This window comes from Neurospora tetraspora, assembly GCF_033439725.1.
Source record: "Neurospora tetraspora strain CBS 560.94 chromosome Unknown B0H65scaffold_2, whole genome shotgun sequence".
NCBI lineage: Eukaryota > Fungi > Ascomycota > Sordariomycetes > Sordariales > Sordariaceae > Neurospora > Neurospora tetraspora.
The window spans coordinates 4,691,531-4,719,453 of record NW_026944384.1 but is presented as its reverse complement, the minus strand read 5'-3'; the positions used below and the strand labels follow the sequence as shown (position 1 = coordinate 4,719,453).

The 27,923-nt window shown below is 43.2% G+C and overlaps 4 protein-coding genes across 4 annotated transcripts; 3 read left to right on the top strand and 1 right to left on the bottom strand.

Annotated features, from left to right (window-relative positions):
• The first annotated feature begins 1,935 nt into the window (after positions 1 to 1,935).
• Positions 1,936 to 4,392, top strand: B0H65DRAFT_458321 (spermidine synthase). Its single transcript, XM_062826399.1, has 4 exons — positions 1,936 to 2,312; positions 2,790 to 3,118; positions 3,193 to 3,430; positions 3,699 to 4,392. The coding sequence occupies exons 1-4, from the start codon at positions 2,282 to 2,284 to the stop codon at positions 3,974 to 3,976; spliced, it is 876 nt and encodes a 291-aa protein (XP_062684870.1). The 5' UTR covers positions 1,936 to 2,281; the 3' UTR covers positions 3,977 to 4,392.
• Positions 4,393 to 15,108: 10,716 nt separating this feature from the next.
• On the bottom strand, positions 15,109 to 16,654 carry B0H65DRAFT_458318 (carbon-nitrogen hydrolase). The gene has a single exon (XM_062826398.1). It carries the CDS (start codon positions 16,493 to 16,495, stop codon positions 15,425 to 15,427), a length of 1,071 nt encoding a protein of 356 aa, XP_062684869.1. The 5' UTR covers positions 16,496 to 16,654; the 3' UTR covers positions 15,109 to 15,424.
• Positions 16,655 to 16,950: 296 nt separating this feature from the next.
• On the top strand, positions 16,951 to 19,836 carry B0H65DRAFT_125915 (uncharacterized protein). Its single transcript, XM_062820738.1, has 2 exons — positions 16,951 to 17,990; positions 18,044 to 19,836. Exons 1-2 carry the CDS (start codon positions 17,165 to 17,167, stop codon positions 19,579 to 19,581), a joined length of 2,364 nt encoding a protein of 787 aa, XP_062684868.1. The 5' UTR covers positions 16,951 to 17,164; the 3' UTR covers positions 19,582 to 19,836.
• A 6,232-nt stretch (positions 19,837 to 26,068) lies between these two features.
• On the top strand, positions 26,069 to 27,920 carry B0H65DRAFT_422083 (uncharacterized protein; the record flags this gene model as incomplete). The annotated part of the gene is made up of 3 exons (XM_062824380.1): positions 26,069 to 26,293; positions 26,899 to 27,009; positions 27,075 to 27,920. The coding sequence occupies 3 exons, from the start codon at positions 26,069 to 26,071 to the stop codon at positions 27,918 to 27,920; spliced, it is 1,182 nt and encodes a 393-aa protein (XP_062684867.1).
• Between the last annotated feature and the right edge of the window lie 3 nt (positions 27,921 to 27,923).

Genomic DNA, 27,923 nt, shown 5'->3' with positions numbered 1-27,923 from the left:
TGATGAATTGTGGAAGACCAAGACCTCGGCCGGTACGAGCTGTAGTATGAAGCCTTCAACGTCGAGGAAGGAAGAAAACCTTGAAGCACAATCGAGAGCCACGTCTACGCCGTCGTCATGCCGGATCTCACACGCCGCGGTTCTCAACCCTAACATCACGGGTTCGCTGGGTACAGTCGGTATTTCTCGAGATGCGCTGGATTCAGAGCGCTGGTGAGCGCATTACCGAGTGCTTCAGCCTGGGTAGCTCTCCGGCCTCAACTCGCCATGTCTCCTTTTCCTGACCGCTCGCGGTATGTGGCACAAATAGTCTTACCTCGCCAGCCGTCTGCAGTGATGCTGGTACACAGCACAAGCGCCATGTCCTAGCCAGCGATGACGTTACGCCCGAAGTCGATGACCATTTTTGGGAGCAAAGGGAAATGTTCTGGCAGATACCGTTGTGCGTGTCTCGTCTTTATCGACCGAGCTCCCGGGATGACCCACGGCATGCCAGATTCGGTGTACCATATATAGACTTGACCTAGCTACTTTGACATCGTGTCCATGGTGTGTACCGCTAGGTGAGTTGAATGGAAGTGGCAACTGAAGGCATACTTCCCGTCCTATAGAGGTATTCAGTCATTCCACGTACAGTCCGTTGATCCTTGTTACCTTTATTCGCCCCAAGGCTTCAAAGGCCGCAAAACACTTCGAACGCCTTGGACTGAACACATGGAAAACGTATGATGGCTGTATTTGAAGTTCGCATATGAGCGGAAGTATCAGGTCTCTCTTCGTAGAGGTATTTCATAATACATGGAAAAGGGAAAAAAAAGAGAACAAGAGAAACTTGGTTGGAGTGCTTTCAGAAGGATTTACGCGCTACTCGTCGGTTAGGTGGGAACGCTTGCAGCCAGCCAACCGACTCTCATCGTTCCTTTGAGAGTCGGTTTTTTTTACATATATTTTGCAAGTGGCGTATCTTTCAAAAACCTCAACAATCCATATCTCTACCAAAATATAAGCAAAAAAGATGGTAAAATATTCAAATTGATCATCTCGATCACGCGCATTCAGCAGTATATATACAATATAATCAAAATGTCGTAATGTGTTGTGGTGTTGAGAAGCCCACCTTGGCCCGTGTTGCTTTTGCAGCGGTTTACGCTTTTGGTAATGCCGTGTAGCCCTTTCCGCCAACACAGCAACCTCAGAATCGAAATGCACTATGATGGATTGATAGAGGTAATCAAGACGAATAGATTGATGCTATTTACAAGGCCGTACGATTAAAATTGATAATGTTTTGCTACTTTTGCCGTGGTTCTTACTATTCCTCGAGCTAGTACGTATTATACGCTTTTGGCGGACGAAGTAATGATGTGTAACCTTTTCTGTCTGCGTAGTAATATCGGAATCAAAATGCGGTATGATGAATCGATAGGGGTAATCAAGACGAATAGAATGAGGCTGTTCACAATGCCGTACGATCAAAATTGATGATGTTTTGCCTTTGTGGTGGTTTTTGATGTTCCTCGAGTTGGTGATTCTGGCGGGCGAGGTAATGCCGTGCAGCCTTTTCCGCCCACGCAGCAACATCAGGGTCAAAATGCACTATGATAAATCGATAGAGGGAGTCAAGACAAATAGAATGAGGCTATTCACAATGCTGTACGATCCAAAATGATGAAGTTATAGCTAAGTGAGATTTTGATAGATACACCACTTGCAAGATATATGTAAAAAAAAACCGACTCTCAAAGGGACGATGAGAGTCGGTTGGCTGGCTGCAAGCGTTCCCACCTAACCGACGAGTAGAGACTTTCTGGGATCGTACGTTATCGTGGTCTTGGCATTGGGATGAAAATTGTCCTGTGCTCATGAAGCTCGGATGGTTCACAGTTGCTCCTGGCAACCATCCAGTTGTTTTCCACGTGCTTCTGCACTCAATCTGCACGCACAGCTGCACTTTCAAATGCAACGGCTTGTGTACAATGTCTCTCCACAGTTGCACTGTCAACCACGTTTTTATTCGCTCATGGGTCGTTGTGCTGGGAGGGGGGAAGGTCCAGAAATTTTTGTTGCAGAGACCTGCGTGATTGGTGTGATTGGACCTTTTTAGAGTGCGAATTGTGTGTGGTCACTGCAGTGGCCCCTCCTCAGGACGCAAGGGAATTGAGTTTTCACGCTGGCTTTCCTACTCCGTCGCTGCTTCCCCAGGACTCGAATCCTGACATCCTCCTGCCAATTCAACAACCGCTTCTTCTCCAGGTCGACCGGTCTCTATAAATCCTTCAAGATGTCCGAAATCGCTCACCCCACGATCCAGGGTACGTGTTCTCCCGTTGACGGCCGTCTCTCGCTGCACCGGCGTGCTACCCCTCCATCCATAATCCCATTGACGTGAACTACCTCATTGCGGGCCGCAAGCTATCGCAACCCCGCCATGTGCAATGCCAAATCGGCGCTCCTGTGGCACACGCAACGAGGACCCCTCCCATGAGTCGGCTTGCACCAAGCTTCACGACACATGGTGTGCGCAATCATGGACAACAGTAATGGCACGTTGGATGTCTTGTTGTCCTGCAGCACGGTAATACGGGGGATCGCGATGCTGTTGCTGTCGAGGGCCCGTGGCTGTTGCGCCAGCATGACATGTTGTTCTTCCTCGTCCCAATGCACCTCATCATACATCCCATTCGCATTAAGACAACAGGTTGCATGTTGATATGACTGGATGGCAGACTGGTGTCATGCGGATTCGGCTTGTGTTGGACAATGGCAGACTGGCTAACCACACCGAACAGATGGCTGGTTCCGCGAGATCTCCAACATGTGGCCTGGCCAGGCCATGACCCTCAAGGTCGAGAAGGTTCTCCACCACGAGAAGAGCTTGTATCAGGATGTCCTGATCTTCAAGTCCACTGACCATGGCAACGTCCTCGTCCTCGACAACGTCATCCAGTGCACCGAGCGCGATGAGTTCTCCTACCAGGAGATGATCACCCACCTCGCCATGAACTCCCACCCCAACCCCAAGAAGGTCCTCGTTATCGGTGGTGGTGATGGCGGTGTCCTCCGTGAGGTCGTCAAGCACGACTGCGTTGAGGAGGCCATCCTCTGCGACATCGATGAGGTATGTTCGATCCGATCCGCAGATCAATGACCCTGCATCCGATCCGCTCGCTAACCACCTTTCTTCCGGCACAGGCTGTCATCCGTCTCTCCAAGCAGTTCCTCCCCCACATGTCTGCTGGCTTCGAGCACCCCAAGGTCAAGGTCCACGTTGGTGATGGCTTCAAGTTCCTTGAGGACTTCAAGAACACCTTCGATGTCATCATCACCGACTCCTCCGACCCCGAGGGTCCCGCCGAGTCTCTCTTCCAGAAGCCCTACTTCCAGCTTCTCCACGACGCCCTCCGCGAGGGTGGTGTCATTACCACACAAGGTTGTACGTCTCCTTTACTCGAGAAAGATCGAGCCCTGAGTGGAATTGGTTTTAGGCCAGGCATTCAACCTGCCTGTTTCAATCCTATGCGGTCCCTCAGGAACCTACCTAGTGGTAGTTCGTCTCGACTTTCACACATACGGCGAAGTTTCCTCTTGAGTTCGGATTCTGTTTGCGCTGTCACTGTCTTCAATCATCTCCTTTGTCAAATCTCAAACGACCTCGCACCACTTGAAACCCAATAACTAATACATCTTCGTGCAAACAGCTGAGAACCAGTGGCTCCACCTTCCTCTCATCACCAAGCTCAAGAAGGACTGCAAGGAGGTCTTCCCCGTCGCCGAGTACGCCTACACCACCATTCCCACCTACCCTTCCGGCCAGATTGGCTTCATGGTCTGCTCCAAGGACCCCAACGCCAACGTCAAGGTTCCTCTTCGTTCCTGGTCCCAGGAGGAGGAGGAGAAGCTCTGCCGCTACTACAACTCCGAGATTCACAAGGCCAGCTTCATTCTCCCCACCTTCGCCAAGAAGGCCCTCGAGTAAAGAGCTTGCTTTGACGAAAGATAAACAAAAACTGGTGATGACGATATGACGTGGTCATGGCACCGAATCTTCATGGCCAGGACTGCATAGCACAGTTTCCAGGAATGGAAAGGGGGGGCAGTCGAGATATGTTGGCGGATCTCCAATGTGCTTCTGGCTACGACCAAAGATAGCGGCGTCAGCGCAGGGAAAGGGTGCTCTGGAAACATCGCCCTCCTGGATAACCCTGCGCGCGAGGAACTGTTTGAACCAAAATATATCGGATTCGCCTCGCAATGTTACGTACAAATCAGAAATTGATGTGACCGTCATACGAATGAGCAAATGTTCAGGATGTACCGCATATTCTCAGAGGATTTGATTTTACTCAAGCCAATCCTGTAATTGGATCGGTCCCGAGAAACCCTGCGACCCGCATCAACTCAGTAGAAGATTGGTCGAAGGCCTTGCTAGCTCAGATACTCGTCGGTTAGGTGCACGCACTGGCCACAGCCATGTGGGGCCACCCTTTGGGGGCCCGCTTACAGCCAGCCAACCGACTCTTATCGTCCCTTTGAGAGTCGGATTTTTTATATGTAACGTGCAAGGTCTGTAACGGTATAGAAACTACACTCAACTAGAACATTACCAATCTTTATTATATTGTACTATAAATAACTTCATTCTACTCGTCTCGTCATACTCTATCTTTTGTATATACTTTTATTATACTTATATTTAACCCCGACGTTATATCCCGTATAGAGAAGGCCGTCCAGTATTTCATTACAAGTCAAACCGCAATTATAACCTAATTTACTATAAAGTCATAGCACGATAGGCTAAGAACACGTTCAGCACACGATAGTAGGTCTATTCTAAAAAGTAAACTTTAATTTGGCTGGTAGAGAATGTCTAGCTAAGTTATAAGGATTTTTATTTTATATACGAACCCTTAGTAGGCCCGGGATCCAGCGTCCGGCTTCCGACCGTACGCCTCTATTATTATTATTATACCTATTCTACTATTCATTATAACGGCCCCCTCGCCCCGCTTTATTACTCTTATTAATTTATTATAATATTCCGCTCTTCGGGTTTAATTCTTAGGCCTTTTAGTATAATAACCTTACAATTATCCCCCCTTCTAATAATTATAATCCTTTATAATTTAGCCGTACCTCCCGGCCTCGAAGTATAGCCTAGGTTTTAGTCGGCTATATTTTAGCGCGGTATAAGTAGGCCCTTCGTCGGCGACCTTTCGCTTTTATTTATTATTTTATAAATATATTTATTATATTACATTATTCCTCCCCCTAGTAACGCCTAGCCTTCTTAACGCTTACCCACCGCAATTACTTATATTAAGGAATAACTATTTATTACTCGTTTTTTCTTTCTCTAAAATTAAAGAATTTTTTCTTCTCTTTTACTTCTTTTTTTCCCTTAATAATTATACTACGACTATAATTAATATAAATTAACCTATTCCTATATAAGAACGTTAATTTAACGGCGACCCCGCAGCGCCTCTTAATATTAAATTTCCTAAAATTACCAGTTTCCTAATTACTTAAACTGAATATATCCTTCGTTAATACCTCTATAATCCCGCTAAAGGCTTTCCGTTTATTTAATACCCTATAAATATTTCCCTACTAAATCCTTTAATTTATTAACGAGGCGTTAATACTAATTTACTTCCTAAAATAGTAAAAATATTCCTTATAGTCTTTATTCGGCAATTATCTACCTTAATTTACTATTCCTTTATTATTAATAAATTGAAAATTATAATAATAATTATATATATTACTAAGCGTAGAAAGAAATTTATCGCCCTATAAATTATCCTTTCTTTATTTCTAATCTACTTTATCGGTTAATTTTTAGTAATTAAAATCCCCTACGAATATTTTAAATTATTCTAAATTTATTAGTACTACGTCCTAAATATGTTAAAATATATTTAACTCTATATAAGTACTAATACTAACAATCCCTCGGCTAGGACCGGTATTATTAAACGTATCTGTTTTAATATTTTTAAAGCGAAATATTTAATATTGGCGTCCTATAACTAGTTAAAAAAACTTTTTAAGGAATATACGTCTATTTAGGGTAAAAAATACTATTATTAGCCAAATTGTAGAGGAAGTTTATAATTTCCGGCGCCTAACTACTGGAATTATTAATTATTTTTACTTTAATTGAAATCCCGGAATTAATTTCAACCCCATTTGATATATTAATACTATAATTTAAACTATTAATTATTTCCTTACCGCTAAATAAGCCCTAAATATTCTAATTACTACTATAATAGTATTAGACTAATTTACTACCTAATATACCTACGAATTTATAAATTATTAGCGCAAATTTTAAAAGAATTCGTAGAAGTTTACTACTAACCTCCTTCCGGCTTATATACCTACCCGAATTATTATTTATTAGAATTTAAATAATAATATTAAACTCCATCTTCCTTAACCCAGCTTATACGCTAATACGGGCCTTCGTATCGCTTATCCTATGTCGCTTCTTTAATATAACCGTTTACCTAATTTCAACGCCTATTTTTATATTTCCGACGACGAAAGTAATAATAATAGCTATTAATTACTAATAATTCGCTTTAATAATCCTTCACTTTTCTTAATCTACTATATAAAAGATTACTTCTAACTTATTTTACCTATTCCCTATACAATTAATAACGAATTTATTCGTTTCCGTCTTTAGTAAATTTATAGTAACGCTACTATCCTAGAATTTTTTAATTTTAATTATAAAGAATTTGAGGAGGATATAAATATTAATAAACGTTACCCCTCTACCAACGAGGACGAATCCAATAGTGAGGTGGAGTTCTTTATCGACGAAAGTTCGGCAATTAGTCTTATCCTTAAAAATAATAAATTTAACTACTTTTTTAAATTTTTTGAACGCTTTAACTCTTTTAATTCTTCTAATTCCGAACCGTCTTCTAATTCTAAGTTATTTTCTAATTCCGGATCGTTTTCTAATTCCGGCGACGATTCTAATAATTCCGTAGATCGTATAAAATTAAATATCTCTTTTTTTAACGGTATTTAAAAATTAAATCTTCTTATTATTATTTTTTTTAAATTTTCCTTTATTTTCCCCGATAAGCGTAATACTACGCCGACTTTTAATCATAACTATCCTTCTACCTAAAAAAGTAATAAAATTCCTATTAGTAGCGACCTTACATTTTTATATTATATAAATAATATACCCCAGCATTCCGTCAATATATCCTTTGGTAATAATAATAGCTGGCGTTTCTATTATTAAAATTTCTTAAATAATATTTTTACTATTTTTACGCCTTTATATTAATAAATTAGCGCCCCCGAATTACCCCTCAATTAACTAATCCTAAACCCTCTTTTTAAACTGGGCCTTTCTCGCTTTAAAAACCCTTTTAATTTTAAAAATAAAGAAATTTTTATTTCTATTTATTTCTATTTATAATTTAATTCGGAGGAAGGTAATTCTTCGCCTAGTAAATAATATAATCCTGTCGTTTTAAATTCCTTTATCAATTATCTTCTTAACTATATCCTTTTTTCTCCTATAGAATTTTAAAAATAGGTTCTACCTTTAGGATAAAGGAGAAATATAAATTCTATTAACGTAATATTAAGGGTTTTTACGGTAATTACTTCCGTATTTTATATAATTACTTTCCTTTCAGCGGTTCTTAATCCTTTCGATACCCTTTTCTAGGAATTTAGCCTATCTAATTATTTATATAAATTATTTCGTATTAGAAATCCTTTAATTTTAGCCTTTGTAATTTAAATTAATAATTCCTCTTCGTCTAAAATCAAGCTTTCTATTACTTCTTCGATTATAATTATATTTCCTATTCCAATAACTTTACCCCCTATTAAACCTACTACGAAAATCTATCCCATCGCCAGGAAAATTCTTCCTTTAAAAGCGGCTTATTAATTTATATAGAGTTTACCTACTATAGTACTCCGTTACCCCCCTTTTTACTAACCCTAATAAATTTAAAATTATAAATTACGCCTATATTCTTCGAAATTAACCTATTACGTCTATTAAAGGTAATAATCTTTTAATATTTCATTTAAAAATTCTTAACGTTTCTTTAACGGCTCTTATCGGTATCGAATTAAAAAGTCCCATAATCTCGTACAGAAGGCCCTCTTCAACCTATACTAAATTAATTACTTTCCTAGCCTATAAATTTACTAATACCTTTCTATTAGCTTCTTTTATTCCTTTTAAACCTTATTCATCTATTATTTTCCGCTATAATCCCCCTAACCTAATTAACAATTCCGCTTCTATCGGCCGTTATCCTATTACCACTAAGGAAAATAAAGGTAAGGAAGTCCCTACTAACCAGCGTTCTATTATTATTAAAAAAAGTAAAGGTAAAGAAATATTTTCTCCGTCCGTTAAATTTAAAGCCCTTATAATTATAACCTCTCCTAAAATTTACTATTACCTACGTACTAACTTGGATGCTGCGATTGTGGGCTTGATATATTTGGAGGGCTTTAATAATAGCGAATAATTCCTTATTATAAATAGGGTAATTATATTCGGCGCCCTATATAATTTTTAAAAAGAATGTAATTAGGTATTATTCTTTTATATTTTCTTATAGTTAAGATAGTACACCGGTTAATATTTTATTGTTAGCGTTTATTTTTATTTTTATTTCTACGTTATAGCAAAAGTATTTTAAGAGTAGAGCTTCTATAAATAATCTTTTGAGTTCTTTAAAAGCGGTTTAATATTTATTAATTTAAGTAAAGGCTTTTCCTTTCCGTATTAAATTCATAAGGGGATGCGCTACGTAATTATAATTTTTGATAAATTTCTAATAAAAATTATAAAACCTTAAAAATGATTGTACTTTCCTTAAATTAGACCGTACTATTTATTCCTTAATAATTTCTACTTTTTTGGGATCGATTGAAATTCTTTCTCGTCTTACGATAAAGCTTAAGAATTTAATTTTAGTAATATAGAATTTATATTTCTTGAAGTTTGCTTGTAAGCTGGCTTCTTTTAATTTCTAGAGGACTTTTTAGACGTAATTTCTATAATCCTTTAGTATGTCCGAATATATTAAGATATTATTAATATAAATTGTATAGAAATTATTTAAATATTCGCCTAAGACCGAACTAATAAAATTTTAGAAGTTGGCCGGATTGTTAGTAAGGTTAAATAGTAATACCTTATATTTAAAAGCCCCTATACTAGTACAGAAGGTAATTAATTCCTTATTTTCCGGTTTTATAGGAATATAATAAAACGTTTATCAAATATTAATTTTCATAAACACTTAGGCTTTAATTACTTTAATAAGGGTTTCTTCAATTAATGGTAATAAGTAGCGGTCTTTTCAAATAATAGCGTTAAATTTCCAATAGTTTACACAGAAGGGGAGACTACTATTAGTTTTTTTAATAAATAGTATGGGTATTACCTATAAGGACGAGTTTACTTCGATAAACCCTTTCGATAGGTTCTCTAAAATATATTTATATATAACTTCTAATTTATTAAGGGATATTTTATAAAGAAGGTTATAACCGAGTTCCTCTAGGTGGTAGCCTTTATTGAATTTAATTTTATAATTCTACGGTCGGTATTCCGGTAATATATTCGAATTATATTTATTAAAAATTTCGATTTCGTTATAGTATTCGGCGGGAATTATACGAAGGGCTTTATTACGGAGTTCCTTTTTGTTATAGGGAAGCGGTTCCTAAATAGGGTTGTTAATAATTCGTTTTTATTAAATAAATCGGTCAATTTCGAAAATATTAATCGAATAGGTAGTTCGGTTATCTTTTTTAATAGAGTGTATAAAGAGATTCTTATTTAGTATATATATTTAGGTAGGACGATATTTGTATTAACTTGTACCGTTACGTTTTAATTAGTAAGTGCTTTAAGTATCCGATTTTTATTTACCTTTAGCGGGTTGTTTTTAATAACGGGGTTTCTTAGGTTTTAAAAATAATATTATAAAGTAAGTAAAGTTAATTAAATTATATTCTATTTTATTTAGTAGGTTGGACTTTTTAAGAATTGGGGTAGGATCTTAGAGAAGGTAGCGTAATTAGGCGTAGCCGAGCTCGCTATTATTGTTACGAGTAAATTAGAAATTTGCCAGGGTAATGGGGATTATTAGAGGTTTGGCGTCCTTATCGGCGAGGGCTTTTAATTCTTAGATCCGCTTCTTAATCTTCTTCTAATATTATTAAACTTCCCGTCGGTATTAATTTCGTATTTCGAAGTCGATTTCTTTTTTACGGTAATTCGGGAAAGGTTAGTCCGCGGGGATAGGTTTTGCGAAGGTACAACCGTTTATAAAGCGGGTAATAAATTAATTATTATTTTTACTATTTATTCATCGTTTATTTTCTTTAATTATAAGGGCTTCGTAATATTCTAAATTTTTCTAATAGGCGGGGTTAATTAGTGTAGAGGTCGAATCCTAGATTTCGAAATATTTTAATTAATTAAGGTCCGGTTTCTATTCCGGGAGAAAGAGTAGACGCCGGTTCGTATAATCTACTTAGATATTATAAAAGTCGAGCTATTTCCGGCTAATAATAATATTATGCGCTATATTAATTATAATAAAATAGTCGGGCGGGGTAGTTCGGTTCTAGATTTTTAAAGCGGCTTTAATAACTTCTTTAATATTTTAATTCATTTTTCCTTAGTAGTCGCTAATTCCTCGGACTAGGAAGTTATTCGTAGATTCTACTAATAGTCGTTTCTTTAATTTTTTAACAAAGGCGATACTAATAAATAAGTAACCATTTATTCTTATAATAATTAAAGTATTAAATATAGATAAAAGAATTCTATTATTAATTAAGGTATATTAAATAAATAAGGGTTCTCTTCTTAAAAAACATTATAAATTAAATCCTTCTTTTCTTTTATATTTCGGTTTATCTTTTTTTATTACTCTATAACTGATACCTCCCTTAGGAAGGAGTTTAATTCATTTAGGGTAATTAATTTTTTCATTCGTTAATAATTAAAGTAGTAATTGGGGCGGTTGGGGCCGCCTATTTATTTTTATAAATTAGATGATAGTTAACGATAGTAATAATATAATTACGACATTTATAGTCGAAACGTTCTTTTTTGGGATAATTACGTTTAATATAACCCTTCTCTTTATAAAGGAAAAATTTACCCTTGTTAAATAATCGAATAGTTTTTTCGCGATTACTACCTTAATATGCGGCGCCTCCTCTATTACCTCCGCTTTTATTAATAGGTTTAGGAGTAGAGTTAAAGTCGGGCCTCTTATTGTTTCTATTAGAGTTATTATTTTTACCCAATTTAGAAACAACTTTATTTTCGTCATCGATAATTTTTAATACTTATTTAAAACCGGAGTAATCTATATAATATAATTCGAAGGAGATGAATGAGTCGCGATATTTCGCGCCTATTTCTTTCTTATATTTAATTAGAAAGCGTTGGAATAGCTCGTGCTTCTACTCGGTTTTAAAATATTAATATTCGCTAACTATCCGAATAAATTTATTTTTAAAGAAGTCGAATTTATTATTATGTTTTATTTTTAATTTGGTAAAATTCAAAAGCGTATTCTCTTCTTAATTAAAGTTATAATATTAATATTATAAATAAATTAATAAATTAAAATAGGTCTTAATTTAATCCGGGTAGGTTTCGCGTAAGTAAGGTATTGAATTATAATAAATATAATTGATTAAACGATTTTTAATATATAGAAATTTATTACAGTCGGTCGGGTAATAATTAATATTAATTTCGAATTGATTTTAGATTAAATCGTACTAGGTTTCGAAGGGAATATTATTTTCCTTATTTTGGTTATAATATTTAATAGGGTCGGTTTACTTAGTATTATAGTAGTAGGAATTGGAACGCTCTCTATTATCGGGGTCGGTTTCGGAGAGTAAGGTCGAAAAGCGGGTAGAAACCTTAAAGGGGGCTTCGTTAACATCTTTCTTAATATTAGGAAGGACCGTTTTTTTAATTCTTCCCTTATTTTTAGTTATTCCTTTGCTGATATTTAAATTAGTAATAAAGTCTTTTAATCCCTTAATTGTATCTTCCTTTTCTATAAGGGAATTTTTTAATTATTAGATTATAGCGGGAGTAGTAGTACTATAACGGTTGGCTAAAATAGGGACTTAATTATAAATAGTTTTGAATTTAACGTTTAAGTAAGAAACGAAGCGGTAAAGTTCCGATACTTGCTCCTTCTATACTATATTTATAATAGATAGGAATTTAAATTCTTAGAATATAATTTAGAGATTTCCGTAGTATAATTTAGCGAACTTTTCCTTAATTAAATAGCCGGAGAACGGGAGGGTTAAGGGGAGTAATATTTAGAAGGGGACATTAGGGACGGAGTCGTAAATGAATAATTTAGCGAATTCTTCTATCTTTTATTTTAACTCGTTAGTGACTTTATATTAAATTAAACGAGCGTCGAAGGTTTTAGTATCTTTTACCGCCGTAGTGATATATTAGTCGAATAGGTCAAAGGATAGTTCGGGTTCGTTGTCGTTATTTCCCGCGTTGGCTATTATATCGGTTAGAGCCTCGTGGTGTGATTTTAATTAATAATATTTATAATATAGGGATTTCTTACAAAGGATTATAAATTTACTACGACAATATTCTTTATTTAAATAAAAACTATTATAATGCTTCTTATTAAATCGTACGGCTTTATACGCATTATTTTTAATAATAAAGTCAATGGGTTTGCGCTTATTATTAATAACGACCTTCTTCTTAAGTTTAGGTTTTATAACTATATCCTCCTCCTTTTACTTAGGGTCGGGATTTAGAAAGTTAGAACCTCCTTTTCCGTCGCTAGTTCCGCCCTCTTCTCCAAAGAAAGTATTATTACAGTCGTCGTTATCCGAAGCTTCCTTATAACGACTATCATTATAATTATCGGTCTATTCGGTGCTTTTATAACTACTGGCGCTGTTGCGTATTTGGCGTAGTAGTACTATCGTATTTCAGTTGTTATAAATATTCGGTATTTTGAATTCTTGCGATAGATCTTTTTGGTTTCATTTCGGTTTGGGATTTAACCTTCCTAGGTAGTTGTTAATTGATTTGAAATAATATAAGGGTATAGTATGGGTGAATTGAAGGTAAAGTTAGGATTCTATTTATAATGGAAGATTTTAGATAGGGAAAAGAAAAGAGGAAGAGAATTAGGTATAAGCGTGTAAACTTTAAATAAATACCCTAATCGTATAAGCGATAGCGGGACCTATATGCGGGTTGCTATTAGCTAATCCCTTCATTCGTATCCCCTTCACTTACAGGATAAACCCCTATACGTGCCAGGGTCTACCCTATAACTAGTCTTAGTATAGCTAATTGAATAGCTTGTATTCTCCAGACCGTGCTATGCTTAGAACCTCTATATACCTCATTCCATCGCGCATGGCACCCAGGCCCAGACCTAGTCTGCCAGCGCCGTCACAAGTAGTAAATTTTTTAATAAAATTAAAGGTATATAAAGTATTATTTATAAATGGATTTAAAGTTTATAAGGATTTATATATTCTATAGTACTATAAGGCCATCAATATTATACTTTATATTTTACCCTTATGTATCAATTATATATTTTAATTACTTAATATAGGAGTTTATTAAATAATTAAGAAGGTTTGATAAAAGGCTTTAATAAACGAAATTACTAGTAGGGCTATTAATATTAACTATATAATCTTTTTAAATAATTAGAAGAATATTAAGGAAGCGGGCTTTATTCAAAATAATATTTATAAAGGATAGGAAAAGATTAGTCTTTAGCCTTTTAAACCTGGCGTCCTTCTTAATAAACTTCGTAAGGCTGTAAAAATATAATAAGAACCCTTATTCTTTAAACGTTTTAAAACTATTATACTACGTAAAATCCTTTATACCCTTAATTCACTAGTTATATAGAGACGGATTAAGGAGGTTAATTTACTGTTTAAAACGTAAGCTAGTAATATAAAGGTTACTGTAAAAGTTTCTATTAATATATAAAAATTAGTATTTAACTAATAGGAGAATTAGAAGCGCCGTATTAAAGTAGAAGCTTAGAAATAAAACCCTTATAAATATATTTCTATTAGCGATAGCGTTTATATGAAAGAAGTATTTAATACTAAAGTTATAATAAAAAAGGTAATTAATATAAAAGAAAAATTAAAGGAAATATAGCGAACTAACCTTATTTTTATTAAAAAGGTCGCCCTCGAGGAAAATCCTAATTTTAAATAGTAGCTACTACGAAAGTCAAAAGCTAAGAAGAAAACTATATTTAAATTTAATAAGGATAGTATTCCTAACGTTAATAGCTTCGTTAGTATTATTATAGACTACTTAGAATACAATTTAATATTTAAATAAAAGGAAGGTTAGGACGAAGCCGTTATTAATAACGACCGCCGTAGGTTTATAGTTCGTATTTAGAATCCTATTTATTTATATTATATATTAGAAATAAAAGTATAGAAGGCTACCTAACTAATAGAATAGGACTTTAATGCTTTCTTAACTAATTTTGAAAACGAAGAGGATAAATTTTATAAGGCTATAAGGAAGGCTACCCTTCTTAATTATAATGAAAACTTTATACCTTTTAAAATATATAGTAAGAAGCAGGCTAGAAAAATTCGTAGAGGGAACACTTTATTAATTGAATTTATTTTAGATAATAGGGGTATAAAGGATATACTTAATAAATTCCCTATTATATTATAGTATATTTATTTAGCTAAGCTAAAGTTAAGATTCCCCTTAACGCTATACCTTCCTAAGAAGAAATCTAAGAAGGGGAAGGAGAGGGCTATCAATATAGATTCTAACGAAGAGGCTATAGCGATTATAATGGTAGCTAGTAAAAAGCTAGAGGTGCCCGTACGCCGTATAAGGGTAATAATTACTATAAACGACGATTTTAGCGATAATAGGAATTTATAAGAGGAGGAGGAGGAAGAGGAGGAATTAGATATTGTATTATAAAAGTCTAGCGTACGGGCTATAAGGCCTTTACGATACTATAACAATACATTATAATATTTTAAAAATAATTCACTTATATTATTGAATATACGTAATTGAAACGAATAATTTGAATCCTTTGCTATCTTTTTTGCTTGTGTTTTGGTAGAGAAATGAATTGTTGAAGATTCTGGCCGTTACAGACCTTGCACGTTACATGTAAAAAATCCGACTCTCAAAGGGACGATGAGAGTCGGTTGGCTAGCTGTAAGCGAGACCCCCAGAGGGTGGACTCCATACCTAACCGACGAGTATCCCCGGTGCTATACCTATTTGAGTGAAATCAAATCGGGTGAGAATTACCGGTAACATTCACATCAATACACTACAACGGAGCCCGGCGATTTAAGAACTCACCTTCGCCTGGCTCACGTCAGGATAGATATCAAACCTCCGCTGATCCCTTAGAGGAATGCCCGACCTCGCCTCCTCGATCTTTGTCCCGTCAAGCTCGGCACTCACAATCGTCTCGCCCTCCTCCGCCTCTACCAATACTTGGGCCATGGGGTCGACGATCAGGCTGTGACCATACGCATGGTAACCCGCGCTCATATCCCTCGCCGGACTGCATAGGGCCACGTAGATTTGGTTGTCCATGGCCCTCGCCTGTCCCTGCAGCCGCCAATGCAGCGGACCTGTTGTGGTGTTGAACGCGCCCGGATAAATGAGAGCAAAGCAACCCTTCCGGGCAGCAATCATGGCCAGCTCCGGGAACCGGATATCATAGCAAATGGCCACGGCGATACGGCCGTAGTCGGGCAGATCCACCAGTGTCACGCTGTTACCGGGCGACAGCACATCGCTCTCCTTAAACTTGATCTTGCCCGGAATGTCGATATCAAACAGGTGCACCTTACGATGCAACGCAAGCAACTTGCCGTCGGGGCCGAAGATCAAGCTGGTGTTGTAGTACGTCTTCTTGTCCTCCGTACCCTCCTCGATGGCGAGCTCGGGAATCGATCCGCCCACCAGGTAGATGCCGTTGTCGCGCGCCATGGCGGAGAGCGCGTGGAAGGACGGGCTTTGCTCGGCAGTCGGAGGCGAAGGGAGGAGCTGCTCGGCGTACGAGGGGAAGAAGTCGCAGCCGTAGGGGGAGTTGAAGCATTCGGGGAGAACGACAATTTTGGCGCCGCCCGAAGCGGCCTCACGCACCTTGTCGGCGGCATGCGAGAGGTTGGCGGACTTGTCGGCGCCGCTGGCAAGCTGGATGCAAGCTAGCTTGACGGGCTTCTTGAGGAGGATCGGGTGCTTGGTAGAGGAAGCCATCTTGCGGATTTGAGAATGAAGGAGTAGACGGGTGGTTGTGGGGAGGGCGGAAAATGGCCGGTGGTGGTAAGTCGAGCTTTTCGGTCGGGTGAAGCTTGCGATAAGGGAGTTGGTGAAGATTCGTAGGGTGCGCGAAGTGGCTGTTCGCATTATGGTTTGCGAATTGCAGTGCTGATGGGAGCAGGAAAGGATGAAAGGAGGAAGGAGTGGAGGGGTTCCGCGATGTCGGCGCTCCGTGCGGGAGCTTCCAGACGGAAGCTGCCTTCTAGATGACCCACCGAAGCCGAACGGCAGTGACCCCGCGCCGACTGTGGTGGGGGCGGGTGGGGGCTTGAGGTTTACGTAAGTTCTTTCCACTCCAAACTGAGCCACATGAAGAGCGAGCCTCCTTTGGGGAGGGGTGTATTTAGTGGGCAACCGCCACACATTGGTACATGGGTACTTCCCACTTACACCGAGCTCACTTTCCATATTCGGACTCGATGTTCAAGCTGCGGAAGGAACGTACACCACCACATACCATAGGCCACGATCGCAGCTTCCTCGCCCAAGTTAACATGAAGCTAACGGTGAGATCCCTCAGCCCGGATCGTCTCCTCAAATTCTTCCACTCTTTCCGAACTCTCTCCTTGTCATCACGTCGAGTGCATTATTCAAACAACACCACGCTCACAGCATCGATACCGGCTCGACAATTTTCCTACTCAACTTTCGAAGCTTTTATCATTCACCTCAGCTCTTCAGTCGGCCTTAATGGGCCCTTTTTGAGCCATCCACATTTCCAAATATCTTTATCATTTTCGACAACTTCCGAGCCCAATGGAGTACTCTTCTTCCGGGTCACGGCCATGCGAGCAGTTACTTCTTTCCAGAAGACTCTCCAAGTTCTTCAAAATGAACTGGACCGAGGGGACCTTATACCGCCATAGCCGCGGGAAGTTGCGGAAAGCCAACGCAGAAAAGCAACGCCAGAAGGAGTACTTCGCAAAAGCTCACCTTCGAGCAGCTGAGCAAAGAGAGGCTATGAAGAACGGCCCTCCTCCCATCTCATACCTTCAGTCAAGCACGGCTCTACCAGAACCCCCTCCTGATACATTTCCCCCCGAGCAAAGCTCTTCCCACGGCGCCTCTCATCGGCGAGGGAGATGGGGTGCGAGTGTACCAACAGCAGAGGATCCTGCAAAATCCGAGCATCTCTTACCAACAGTCGATCAGTTCTTGAAGGAGCAAGTTGGCAAGGCTACTGCTACAGACACAGCGCCTTCTCGGTCGCGCACCAACACCAAAGAGGTAGAGAGGTTGAGACAGAGGCTTCTTGCGAGCAAAGACTGGGGTGCAAGCCGAATTCGGTCCCCTGTTCAAGTCAACAAACGACCTCGCCTTGTGCCAGAGCAGGTAGGCCCAACTCAACCTACGAAAGCAACGAAAGAAAAGCCGGCGCATATTCTCCAGAGCAATCGGGGCCTGTACCCTCAAAAGCACACGTCACGTTTGCGTTCTCTTCGCCGGGCGGATGTGCAAATCCGCGTTGGAAGTCAAGAAAAGCAGCTTAAAGAAAGCTCAACCATTGGCAGCGAAAGCTTGGCACATCCAAAGCAAAATGCTCCAACTGAAAAGAGTCGGCATTTCATGAGAAGTTCGAGTGGTATGTAGTTGCCCAGAACAAGATGACTTCTATATACTGATTTCGTTTACTAGACTGTGAACCCGGAGATATGCCACCCCGCAAGCGAGTCCGAAGACAACCTTCCTCAGATGCCGAAGATTATCCCTCTAGACAGGCAACCTCACGACATACAGACAGCGATGATACACATCATATTGTGACATCGGTACCGAGCATTTTTCATCCAGTTCCTCTGCGAGCAATATCAGGTCATTTATTGCTCTCTTCGGGGACATTGGATTCCGCAAATATTGCCAGCCATGTTGCTCAGGTTGGACGAACAATATCCCCTGTCCCGCCCTCACAGAAAGCAGAAAACTCGATCTGGAAGGCCTGGTTGGAGGAGTCTAGCAGTGCTCCTGGTGCACAAACAAACCCTGAACCACATGAGCCGGTGGCACAGCCCAGAATCAGTCCTGGAGTAAGCGAAAGACACGAAGTAAGGTACGAGGAGTATTCACCACCAGCTCAAGCACTCCGTGCCTGCGAGAATGACATTACTCTGCCTGAAGCTCCGCTTTCCAATGCAGACGCACATTCGAGTGTGCTTGGCCAATATGACAGACCAGTCGACAAGATTGGACACTCGACACCATCTCCAAACCAGAGAAGGCTGTCGGTATTGCTCGAAACATCGTCAAATGATGTCAAAAAGACAATGAATAATGGATACTGGCATATACCTGCTGTCTCCAACCAACCAGTCTCGGCCCCATGCGAACCCACGAGAGGAGTACATCAAGGTGACCCTATTGATGTTTGGAAGACATTCGTGTTTGGGGACGATGATAGTGAAGAGGTCGAGCGAGACGCATTCAGTGAAGCAAGACATGATGCAGCTCAAAAAATACGGCCATACGATGAAAACAGCCTTCCATCCATCGGAGACGAGGATCATTCTGGGCACGACAGCAACATTGCAATGGCTGGAACGTCTTCTTCTGCCAACGTCGAGCTGTCAAAGTCTTATGGGAGAGACTTTGCCATTGAAGACTCAATCCAAAGCCAGAGAAAGATCAATGAGCCAGGATCGACGAGTTCTCAGCCTACCTCAGCCTCCCCGGAGGAGCGTGTTCTTAATCCTCGATATACGCCACTTGCGAATAGTCATAGTAGTGTTGCCGTGGAGCCTCTTTGTGTTGACACAAGTCCCATCAGTAACGAGCCTGAGACAACCGAGAACATGACGATCGCCATGTCAGATGCGCCGGGCGAATCGACCTCGGTAGCGGCTTCGGTAACCACATCTACAGACGCGTCTCTGGTAGTTGAACCAGCGCAGTCCCGATTCGGGGCCCCGGACTCGGGGGAACAGTTTCGATTTGCGCCGCCGAGACCATTTGGGGGTAAACACTCTATCCCATCACGCAATGACCGTCCTTCGGCAGCCATTGCCCCGGTCACTCTTAAACGGAAAAGGGGTAGACCGAGAAAACGGGCCCGTGACGGGAGAGCGGATATACGGGCACTACCTAACTACAGCGGCGACCCTATTGAGGAGATTGAAGATGAGGTTGATGCTCCGCCGCCATCCTTGTTTGGCTCTCTGGACGTTTGTTATGATCAGTAATGGTATTTGTTGTAATCAAACACCATATCTGAAACTATCCTCGCCAAGTGATAGCATGTACAGAGTCCAGGTTCCTAAATATTTTTGGTTTCATGTATCTTCCGGCTTTTCTGTGTTGTTCTTGTCACAAAAAAAATATCCTGTAACCTCTCTTCGCTGTTTTACATGTTCTTCTTTAGTGGATTGAAGCCCAAGAGGTCAGTCACATGGTAGTGTTGCTCGGTACTTAGAATACTGAGCCTGTACAATACTAGATCATTGAGTGACACATGAACGAGCATATGTAATTGATGTCTCGGAGAAGTTTTGCCGTTTTCGTGAGACAAGATCCCTGGAACTAGCCGAAGGTTTGTGCTTCGGGACAGAAAAGGCAAGCATTCCCTCTACACACAGTAGCTCGTGGTTCCATGTCGGATCCGTGAGCTAGCAAAGGATGCCTCAAGGGTAAGGTAAGTATTGAACATGCAGTCTTTAGGCTGTGGCTTCACAGACCTCTGATCAGGAACAGCAATGTTGAACATTTCTCTTCTGCCGTTTCGGAACGACTCCGAGTGTCCAAGACCTGTTTTTAATGCCATGAGATCAAGATTGACACTAGACGTGCCTCCTAAAAACCTGGACGCTCGGTTTCGGTCGAGTTACACGGGTAATGTGTCTCAGGCGAGACTGTGTACATACGGAATCAGTGAGCCTGTACCTGCATTTCGAAGTTGAGGTCACAACCATACAGGATGGGATTGTTTGCTGGTTGGAGGAAATTCCATCCGGCCAATCTGTTTAACCCAGACCAGATGTGACTTCCGCGTGAAAGCAAGGGTTTTCGACGAACGAGGGTAATGACTGTCTTGGCCTTGCGAATTTTGGCCTTTTTAGGATCTTCGCTCGAGGCATCCGCAATCTCGGTTCATGGTTTCGTGTCTTGTTGAGGCTGGACTATGAACCCGGGCTATGCGTGAAGATGCAACGCCGGAGGGAAGACCGGGAAAGGGTTGTCATTCCGATATGACTGACATTAGGCTGGCTCGCTAGGTCCGAAATGCTCGTTGTTGAAAATCGTTTGCAACAAGCGACACAGTAAACACAGGAAGATCGGAATGTAGAGACCAGGGACCGGTCACGGCAAGGTGAGAGAGCCATGCCCATACGAACGTATCCGGCATCGTGTAAGACGAGAACGGACCGAGTTTCCCCAAAAGGTTCCAGAGCAAAAACTAGTCGACTAGTCACTGCTAGCAGGCCCCCCAGGGCCGACTCCATGGGTTCCAGATGAAGTTCGGTGCAGGTCCAGCTCGTGGATGTTTTTGCTCCACAGTTGGGTCGAATGGGTTTGTGACTTTGTGATAGAAACGCATGTGTTGGGTTTTGGCACTTTTTGGAACATCACATCAGCCCGGTCATTTTCAGAGCGGAGTTCAAGTGGGAAAAGAAGTGAATCAAGCCGGCCCGTCTCTGTCACAGTGACTTTGACGGACTGGACGCGAACCATACAATCAATCCAAGCTGAGGTTGGTGACAAAAGGTCTTTTTTTTTTGCTGAGGCATTTTAACATGGAGTTGGGTTTCGTTGTAAAGGAAAACGGACAAGAAGCGGTCTGAAAGACCATTATTATTTGTAACATATTTCGTATTTCTGGCCATCGTAATTGGAGCGAGCGGAAGGAGGAGGCTTGCAATGGATGGCAAAGCAGAAAAAGCCAACAACAAAACGACAACAAAAGCATATGATTTGACGTCTCGTCTATTTCCGTCCCGTCCTTTGGGAACGTGGTTTTCTTGGCCCTTGCCAGCAAGAAAACGAGGTGACGCTACCGACGGAGGTAAAAACAAAAAAAGGGGGAGGCTGCAACCACCGACACCAGGGGCACCACCAGCCAGGAACCACACTTGACATCCTTACGGGAAGACGGGATCTCGGGAAAGGCCGGGGTTCATGGGGAGCAGTGATCTGAATGCGGGGAGGAGCCGAGAAAAATGCGGGTTGCGCAAAGGACATGGCAGACTCTGGGGAAGAATGGAAAAAGGCGTGGATGTGTTCGCCAAGCCCAAGGGAACACCATATGCAGGGGTTCACGGAAAAGAAAAGGCGTGGTGGAACTTTGGCTAACATGTTTCGCGATGATCTACCGCCAATTCCGTTAGTGGATCTTTTATTTTTTTCCTCAAACTTCTCCACTCCCCAGGGCAATTGTAAGCACACACGATAACAGCCTACGATGTGTTATTCACGGGACCCCAACAATCTTCCAGGAAGAGAATTCAAGCCATATGAAAGAGACTGGAAGAACACGGTACGACAAGACGTTGAAAGAAAAAGTCGACGGCTCAACGAAAAGCTTCAAGTTAAGCGACCAATGAGAAGATGGCGATAAGATCAAGGTTAAGTGTGGTGTTCGCGGCACGACCTGAGCCAAAGAGCGAATCGGCTGTGATAGCCACATCGATGCCGTGGGAATTGGGCGATTCAATTGAATTATTCTTACCTACAAAACTGCAAGGATCCAAGGATGTCCCCTGGACCCGCCGAGAACGGACCGTCGGGTTGGGCGTGTCGTGGAGGTTCGTGGAAGTCGTGGGACGGATCCGTACCTGACGCTCGCCTGTTGCCCTGCCTGGCGGCTGCACCGATGCTGCACCGATGGTGCTCTGTGTGCACGGTTTGCAGGTCCGGCTTGTTCTGGGCCTTGCAGCTGAAGGGTTGCGCTGAGGTTGCGCTGAGATGATACCATCGGCAAATGTAGCCTGATACTGAGCAACGGATATGCAGTGCAAGGGCAAGACGTTTTCCGAGTTTCATGCTGCTTTTGTTGGGGGTCCCACTTCTTCTTCTGCCTTTCCTGACTTTTGACTTGATTCCCCATTGGTGACGGGTTTGAGTCTGAAGAGTCTGGGAAACTGGGACGTTGAATGCCGCAAGTTAAGACTTTGAAGGCGGCAAGACGGACAAGCTTCGCCGTCTCGAACCAGGTACCTACAGCGTACCTGGAGCACAACCTGTACGATATGTTGCGAGGTTATATCCATCCAGGGCTGGCGTTTTGCTGAGAGCAATATCGATAACGACGACGACGACGACGACGACGACGCCGACCGAGATTCCACAAGGAAAAAATTCTGGACACCACGCGTCTGACTTGGAGCGCTTGTACACAGTGTGTACAATAAGCGGAACCAACGTTGCTGGATAGAACTGAATCCTCAGCCGCCGGTTTACCGTGCACTCAGTGCCAGTCAGCCGTCTTCTATGTCTCTTTATCAAGAATCCGTGCTCGACACGAGTCCGTGCGAGGGAATACATTATAGGAACAAGGGAAGTGACCATACAGTTCCAATTTTGGGTGGATGTAGGTAGAAATGACCGGATGATGTCAACAAACAAAGAATACGGTCTTGGCAGGGGCTGGGTTTGAAGGTCATGTTTCTCTCAGTCCTACCAATGTGAAGTTGAGAGAAGATGGGTTGGAAGTTCTTGAAACCTTCCACAGGACGAAGGGTCTCTGAGGTCGGGTCTGGGGCTATGTTAAAATGCCACGGCAGAACGCTCATCCCCGGATCCAGGGATTTGGAGCGGTTCAGTTACACGGTCATATGTCAATTTTCAACACCAACAACACTTCAAAGTTCAAAATGCCCCTGGCAACCCGCAGGCACAAGAGGGGCCCACGGCCGCTCCTCCTGCCCCTCTTTCAATGGAACTGACAATCGCGGCTCGATTCCTGTTCAACCTGGAAGGTATCCGCCCACCTTATCCGCCAGTGTTTCCGCCTGACAGAGAGAGGAGCCTTCCCGGGCCGAAGAGTCATAGGCGGGGCCGACGGTGGACTACCGGTGGAATGCAGTACGGTCACGATACCTGAAGCGATTTCTTGAATGGCCTGAAAACAGGAACGCTCATTGATGGGGGAGATAGGGATGGATAACCGCCAGCGGAGCGCCAGGGACGCCAGGCATCATCACTGTTGCGTGAGGAAGATCCTTGACCAAAGATCCATCCAAATGACTCGACAGATCGGCCCCCTGTTGGGCGAGGTTGGAAGCCTTTTTGGGATGCACTTCCCGCTCCATCGCTCCAGCCACTTCAGTGACGATGAGGGTGTATGCCCTCAATGTCGAATTTGGTGTGGCGTCGTGCCCTGCTTGTGAGTTGTGATGCTGTGGAACATTCAGCCCGAGTCGCTGACACTCCACCCCACGCTTCCACAGTCCACACACCCTTGAAACCCGTTTTGGACGTGACCACCACACTTTGCTTTTCAGCCGCGTGGACGGGTATCAATAAAGGCTCTCGGTTGTGCGTGTGATTGGTATCAAACGGAAACCACAAACCATGGACTCGAGTTTGAAAGGAATATCTCATATGAACATGAAATGAAAAGGCCTCAAACGCTGTCTCAGGTAAAGACAAGACATAGAAGCAGCTAAGGTGACCACAAAACGCGGGGTTTACCTATACCTCCCTTCCTTTACGTATAACCCCCGAGGTAATGACGATCTTGTAAAGTGGAAAAGTTACATGTGAGCCGAAACCATCGGTACAGGAATTACCCCTGAAAATGCATGTAATCCCGGACGGCACTTTGTATGCATTTAGAGGGCTCATGCATTTACAGTTCCATGCCAAGACTTTCTACCCGCCCTAGCATAGGAATTTTGGGGAACTTTAGAGGGTTGGCATCGCTGTCAGGCCCTAAAAGGTACCTAAAAAAGGACGCCAATAAATGCATATACACCAATTTAGCCAGCAATCTAGTATGCAAATAGCAGTTATGCAAATTCCCATACTAAATAATTGCGGACGGCCAGCTGTAAGCATTTAGAGGGTGTTATGCACTTTCAGGTGCATGCACTGTCAGGGGTAGTTCCTGTAGTTTCTCCTTTACCCTCAGATCCCCGATTGCAAGGGACTTCAACACCTCGGTGGCAAATTCCCCGCAAGCCGTCGACGACCTTGAATTTTTCAAACAGGAAGCCATCGTCACTTCAAGGCATTCCGCAACGACGGCGGGGAACTCAATTCAAGCAGAGAGGGTGGCTCTGATGTAAAACAACATGAAGGCTGCCAAACTCTACCGAGCCACCGCCTTCAACTCGTCCAATCCGAGTTGGAGATCTGTTGCCAAACGCCAAAAAGGGAAATGCTAGATGACATGTACGGACGAACGGGTGGACACTGGAACAACGGGCAGATGCCAGATGCACATCGAGACGCAAAGACGGTCACGACACTACACTACCGAACAGTGAAACTCGGACGAGATGAGGATGAGTCCCCAGTTCTCTACGTAATGGGGGAAGAACTTGGAACATCTCTTTTGGTTCCGTCGATCACGAACATTTCCATGTCTTTGTTGAGCCCCGACCTGTGGAAGCGGTAAATGTGCCAAACGTGCCCACTGTTTTCTAGAGTGCAGTGCCCCGACTGAAATAGAACACAGAAGGGCAACAGCGAAGAACACACCCGGGCAGGGGAACACTGGTCTGCAGGTACCTAGTGCACAACAACAGCGACTCGGTCTAGAATTCCCGTCTGCATGAATCGCCAAAGCAAAGAACCACGTCGGAGACTACGTATCAAGAGGTCACCAACGAACACCGTGACGATGTTTAGTTAAACCGATGCCTTATCGTCTCGTAAAAAAGGGGCAGTAAAGACGAACCGATGGATGGTAAGACTGTTCCTGGACGACCGAGCGAGTAGCTAGGTACCTACGTATCTCCAACAAGTAGGACTGTCGTCGTTACCTCACGATGTACATGTGCTGGAGAGGAGTATACTTTTCTCGACGTAGCAGGAATCCGGCCCTCGCCTCGCCCCCGCCTTGTCTCCTGCCTTCTCCATCCCACTGGCGACCCGGCTCCAGGGCTGTTGGCCGTGACCAGTAGGCTCGACGAGGGTAATTCCCGACTCCCCACTCTCGTTTGGGCGGACCGTCAAGATGACAATGCGCGGAGTCGTGGGAAGTCTCTTGTGTGTCAGTGAGCACCCACGGCGCCGCACACAGCATGCACACAGGCATTTCTCGATTCTCGGGGGAGTGTCGCTATTTTTTCTTAGCCAGCAATCCCTGTTTTCGGTATCTGTTTTCCTTGGGTGCCGCTTCTTATCTCTGGATCCAAGGCCAGAAAAGTTTCTTTGACTTGATGCACGGTATACATGGGCGTCCGTACCGCACGTACCCTGCTCCGTATCTCGAGTACCTCATCGCATCCCTAGATGTATCTTTGCCTGCGACAACGGTGAGGTAGGCCTGGCGACAGAAGCAAAGAATATAAAAAGCCTCAGACCCCGCCGACACTGCAGCCCGTATCTATTGTCTCTTCTCTCTATCAAAATCATATCTCTGGCGCTAGGATACCCCATTGCACCAGCCCTTTAAATTGCAACACGTCCTCTTTGCTTTGGTTTCCCGAACAACACCCCGAATTCTTCTTGTCCATACGTAATATCCTTCCCATCTTCACATACACACACACACACACAACCGCAGAAATGGTGAGTCCCCCAACCCTCTGTGCCGTACGCCTATGGAGGTCGTTGGTACACCTACATGGTGGAACTTGGTCACTGACCGCATCCGGACTACAGGCGTCAGAAACAACATTCCTCTCCAACGCGGAGAACCTCAAGAAGTTCATGCGTCTTCCCCAGAACGGCCAGCTTATTGCCGAGTACATCTGGATCGACAGCGAAGGCGGCACCAGGTCAAAGTCGAGGGTGAGTTTCTTTCTCGTCTATTTTCCTTTTTTGCGCATTGTTTCACGACTTGTTCCATGGACCCTTTTGTCCGTCGTCACTCTCGGCGCATCCTCGAATCCACCATACCATCAGCCAATCGACGGGCTCCCCGATTTGCCCTCTGTCCTCTCCGAGTGCACGACCCAAGCAGCCAACCACGACGGCGGAGAGTGCGACGATCCCGAGCCCTTTCCTCACATTCCCACGCTTTTCACGTCCCGCAAAACCGGTTTCAGCTCGCTGTGGCGTGGTGTTGGACTCTGCACCAGCCTCGGGTGCATTGGCTTCTGGGCGCCGTGCATGGCCTTGGCCTTTTCCTTGTGGCGCAGTCATGCGAGAAGCGTGACAGTATGACACGGCTCATCTGGTCCCGGTTCTCTATGGCTATGCGACTTGGAGAGGTTCCGGCACCCTCTCGGTTACCCACGGGCTGCCCGGCGGACCCATTACAGCCCGGATTTCGATGCATAACGATCATGGATGCGGTGATGCGGATGCGCCGAATGAGTGACGACCTGAAAACAAAGCGGGCAATTTGCTTTAGACATGGCGCATGACATGACGCTAACTCGCACCTGTTCTAGACTCTTCCCGAGAAGGAGGCCCAATATCAGCCTGATGAGCTTCCCATCTGGAACTTCGATGGTTCCTCGACTGGCCAGGCCCCTGGCGATAACTCCGATGTCTACCTCAAGGTAAGATACAAACCACAACACTCGACTCTGACAAGCCATGGCGCTAACAATGACTTCCTCCACAGCCCGTAGCCGTCTTCCCTGACCCGTTCCGTGGTGCCCCCAACATTCTCGTCCTCTCCGAGTGCTGGAACGCCGATGGCACTCCCAACAAGTTCAACCACAGACATGAAGCCGCCAAGTTGATGGAGGCTCATGCCGACCAGGTGCCCTGGTTCGGTCTCGAGCAGGAGTACACTCTCCTCGACCTCAACGACAGGCCCTACGGCTGGCCCAAGAACGGTTTCCCCGCTCCCCAGGGCCCCTACTACTGCGGTGTCGGCGCTGGCAAGGTTGTCCAGCGTGACATCGTCGAGGCCCACTACAAGTGCTGCTTGTACGCCGGCGTTAAGATCTCTGGCACCAACGCCGAGGTCATGCCCGCCCAGTGGGAGTTCCAGGTCGGCCCTTGCGACGGCATTGAGATGGGTGACCACCTCTGGCTCGCTCGTTTCCTCCTCCACCGTGTGTCTGAGGAGTTCGGTGCCAAGGTCTCCTTCGACCCCAAGCCCATTCCCGGTGACTGGAACGGCGCCGGCCTCCACACCAACTTCTCTACCGAGAACATGCGCAAGGAGGGTGGCATGAAGTACATCGAGGATGCCATCAAGAAGCTCGAGGCCCGTCACAAGGAGCACATTGCCGTTTACGGCGAGGGCAACGACAAGCGTCTTACCGGCCGTCACGAGACCGGCTCTATCGACTCCTTCACATACGGCGTCGCCAACCGCGGTGCCTCTATTCGTATTCCTAGGGAATGCGGCGCCAAGGGCTACGGTTACTTCGAGGACCGTCGCCCTGCGTCCAACGCCGACCCTTACCAGATTACGGGTATCATGATGGAGACTTGCTTTGGCGCTGTTTCGGAGTAAAAA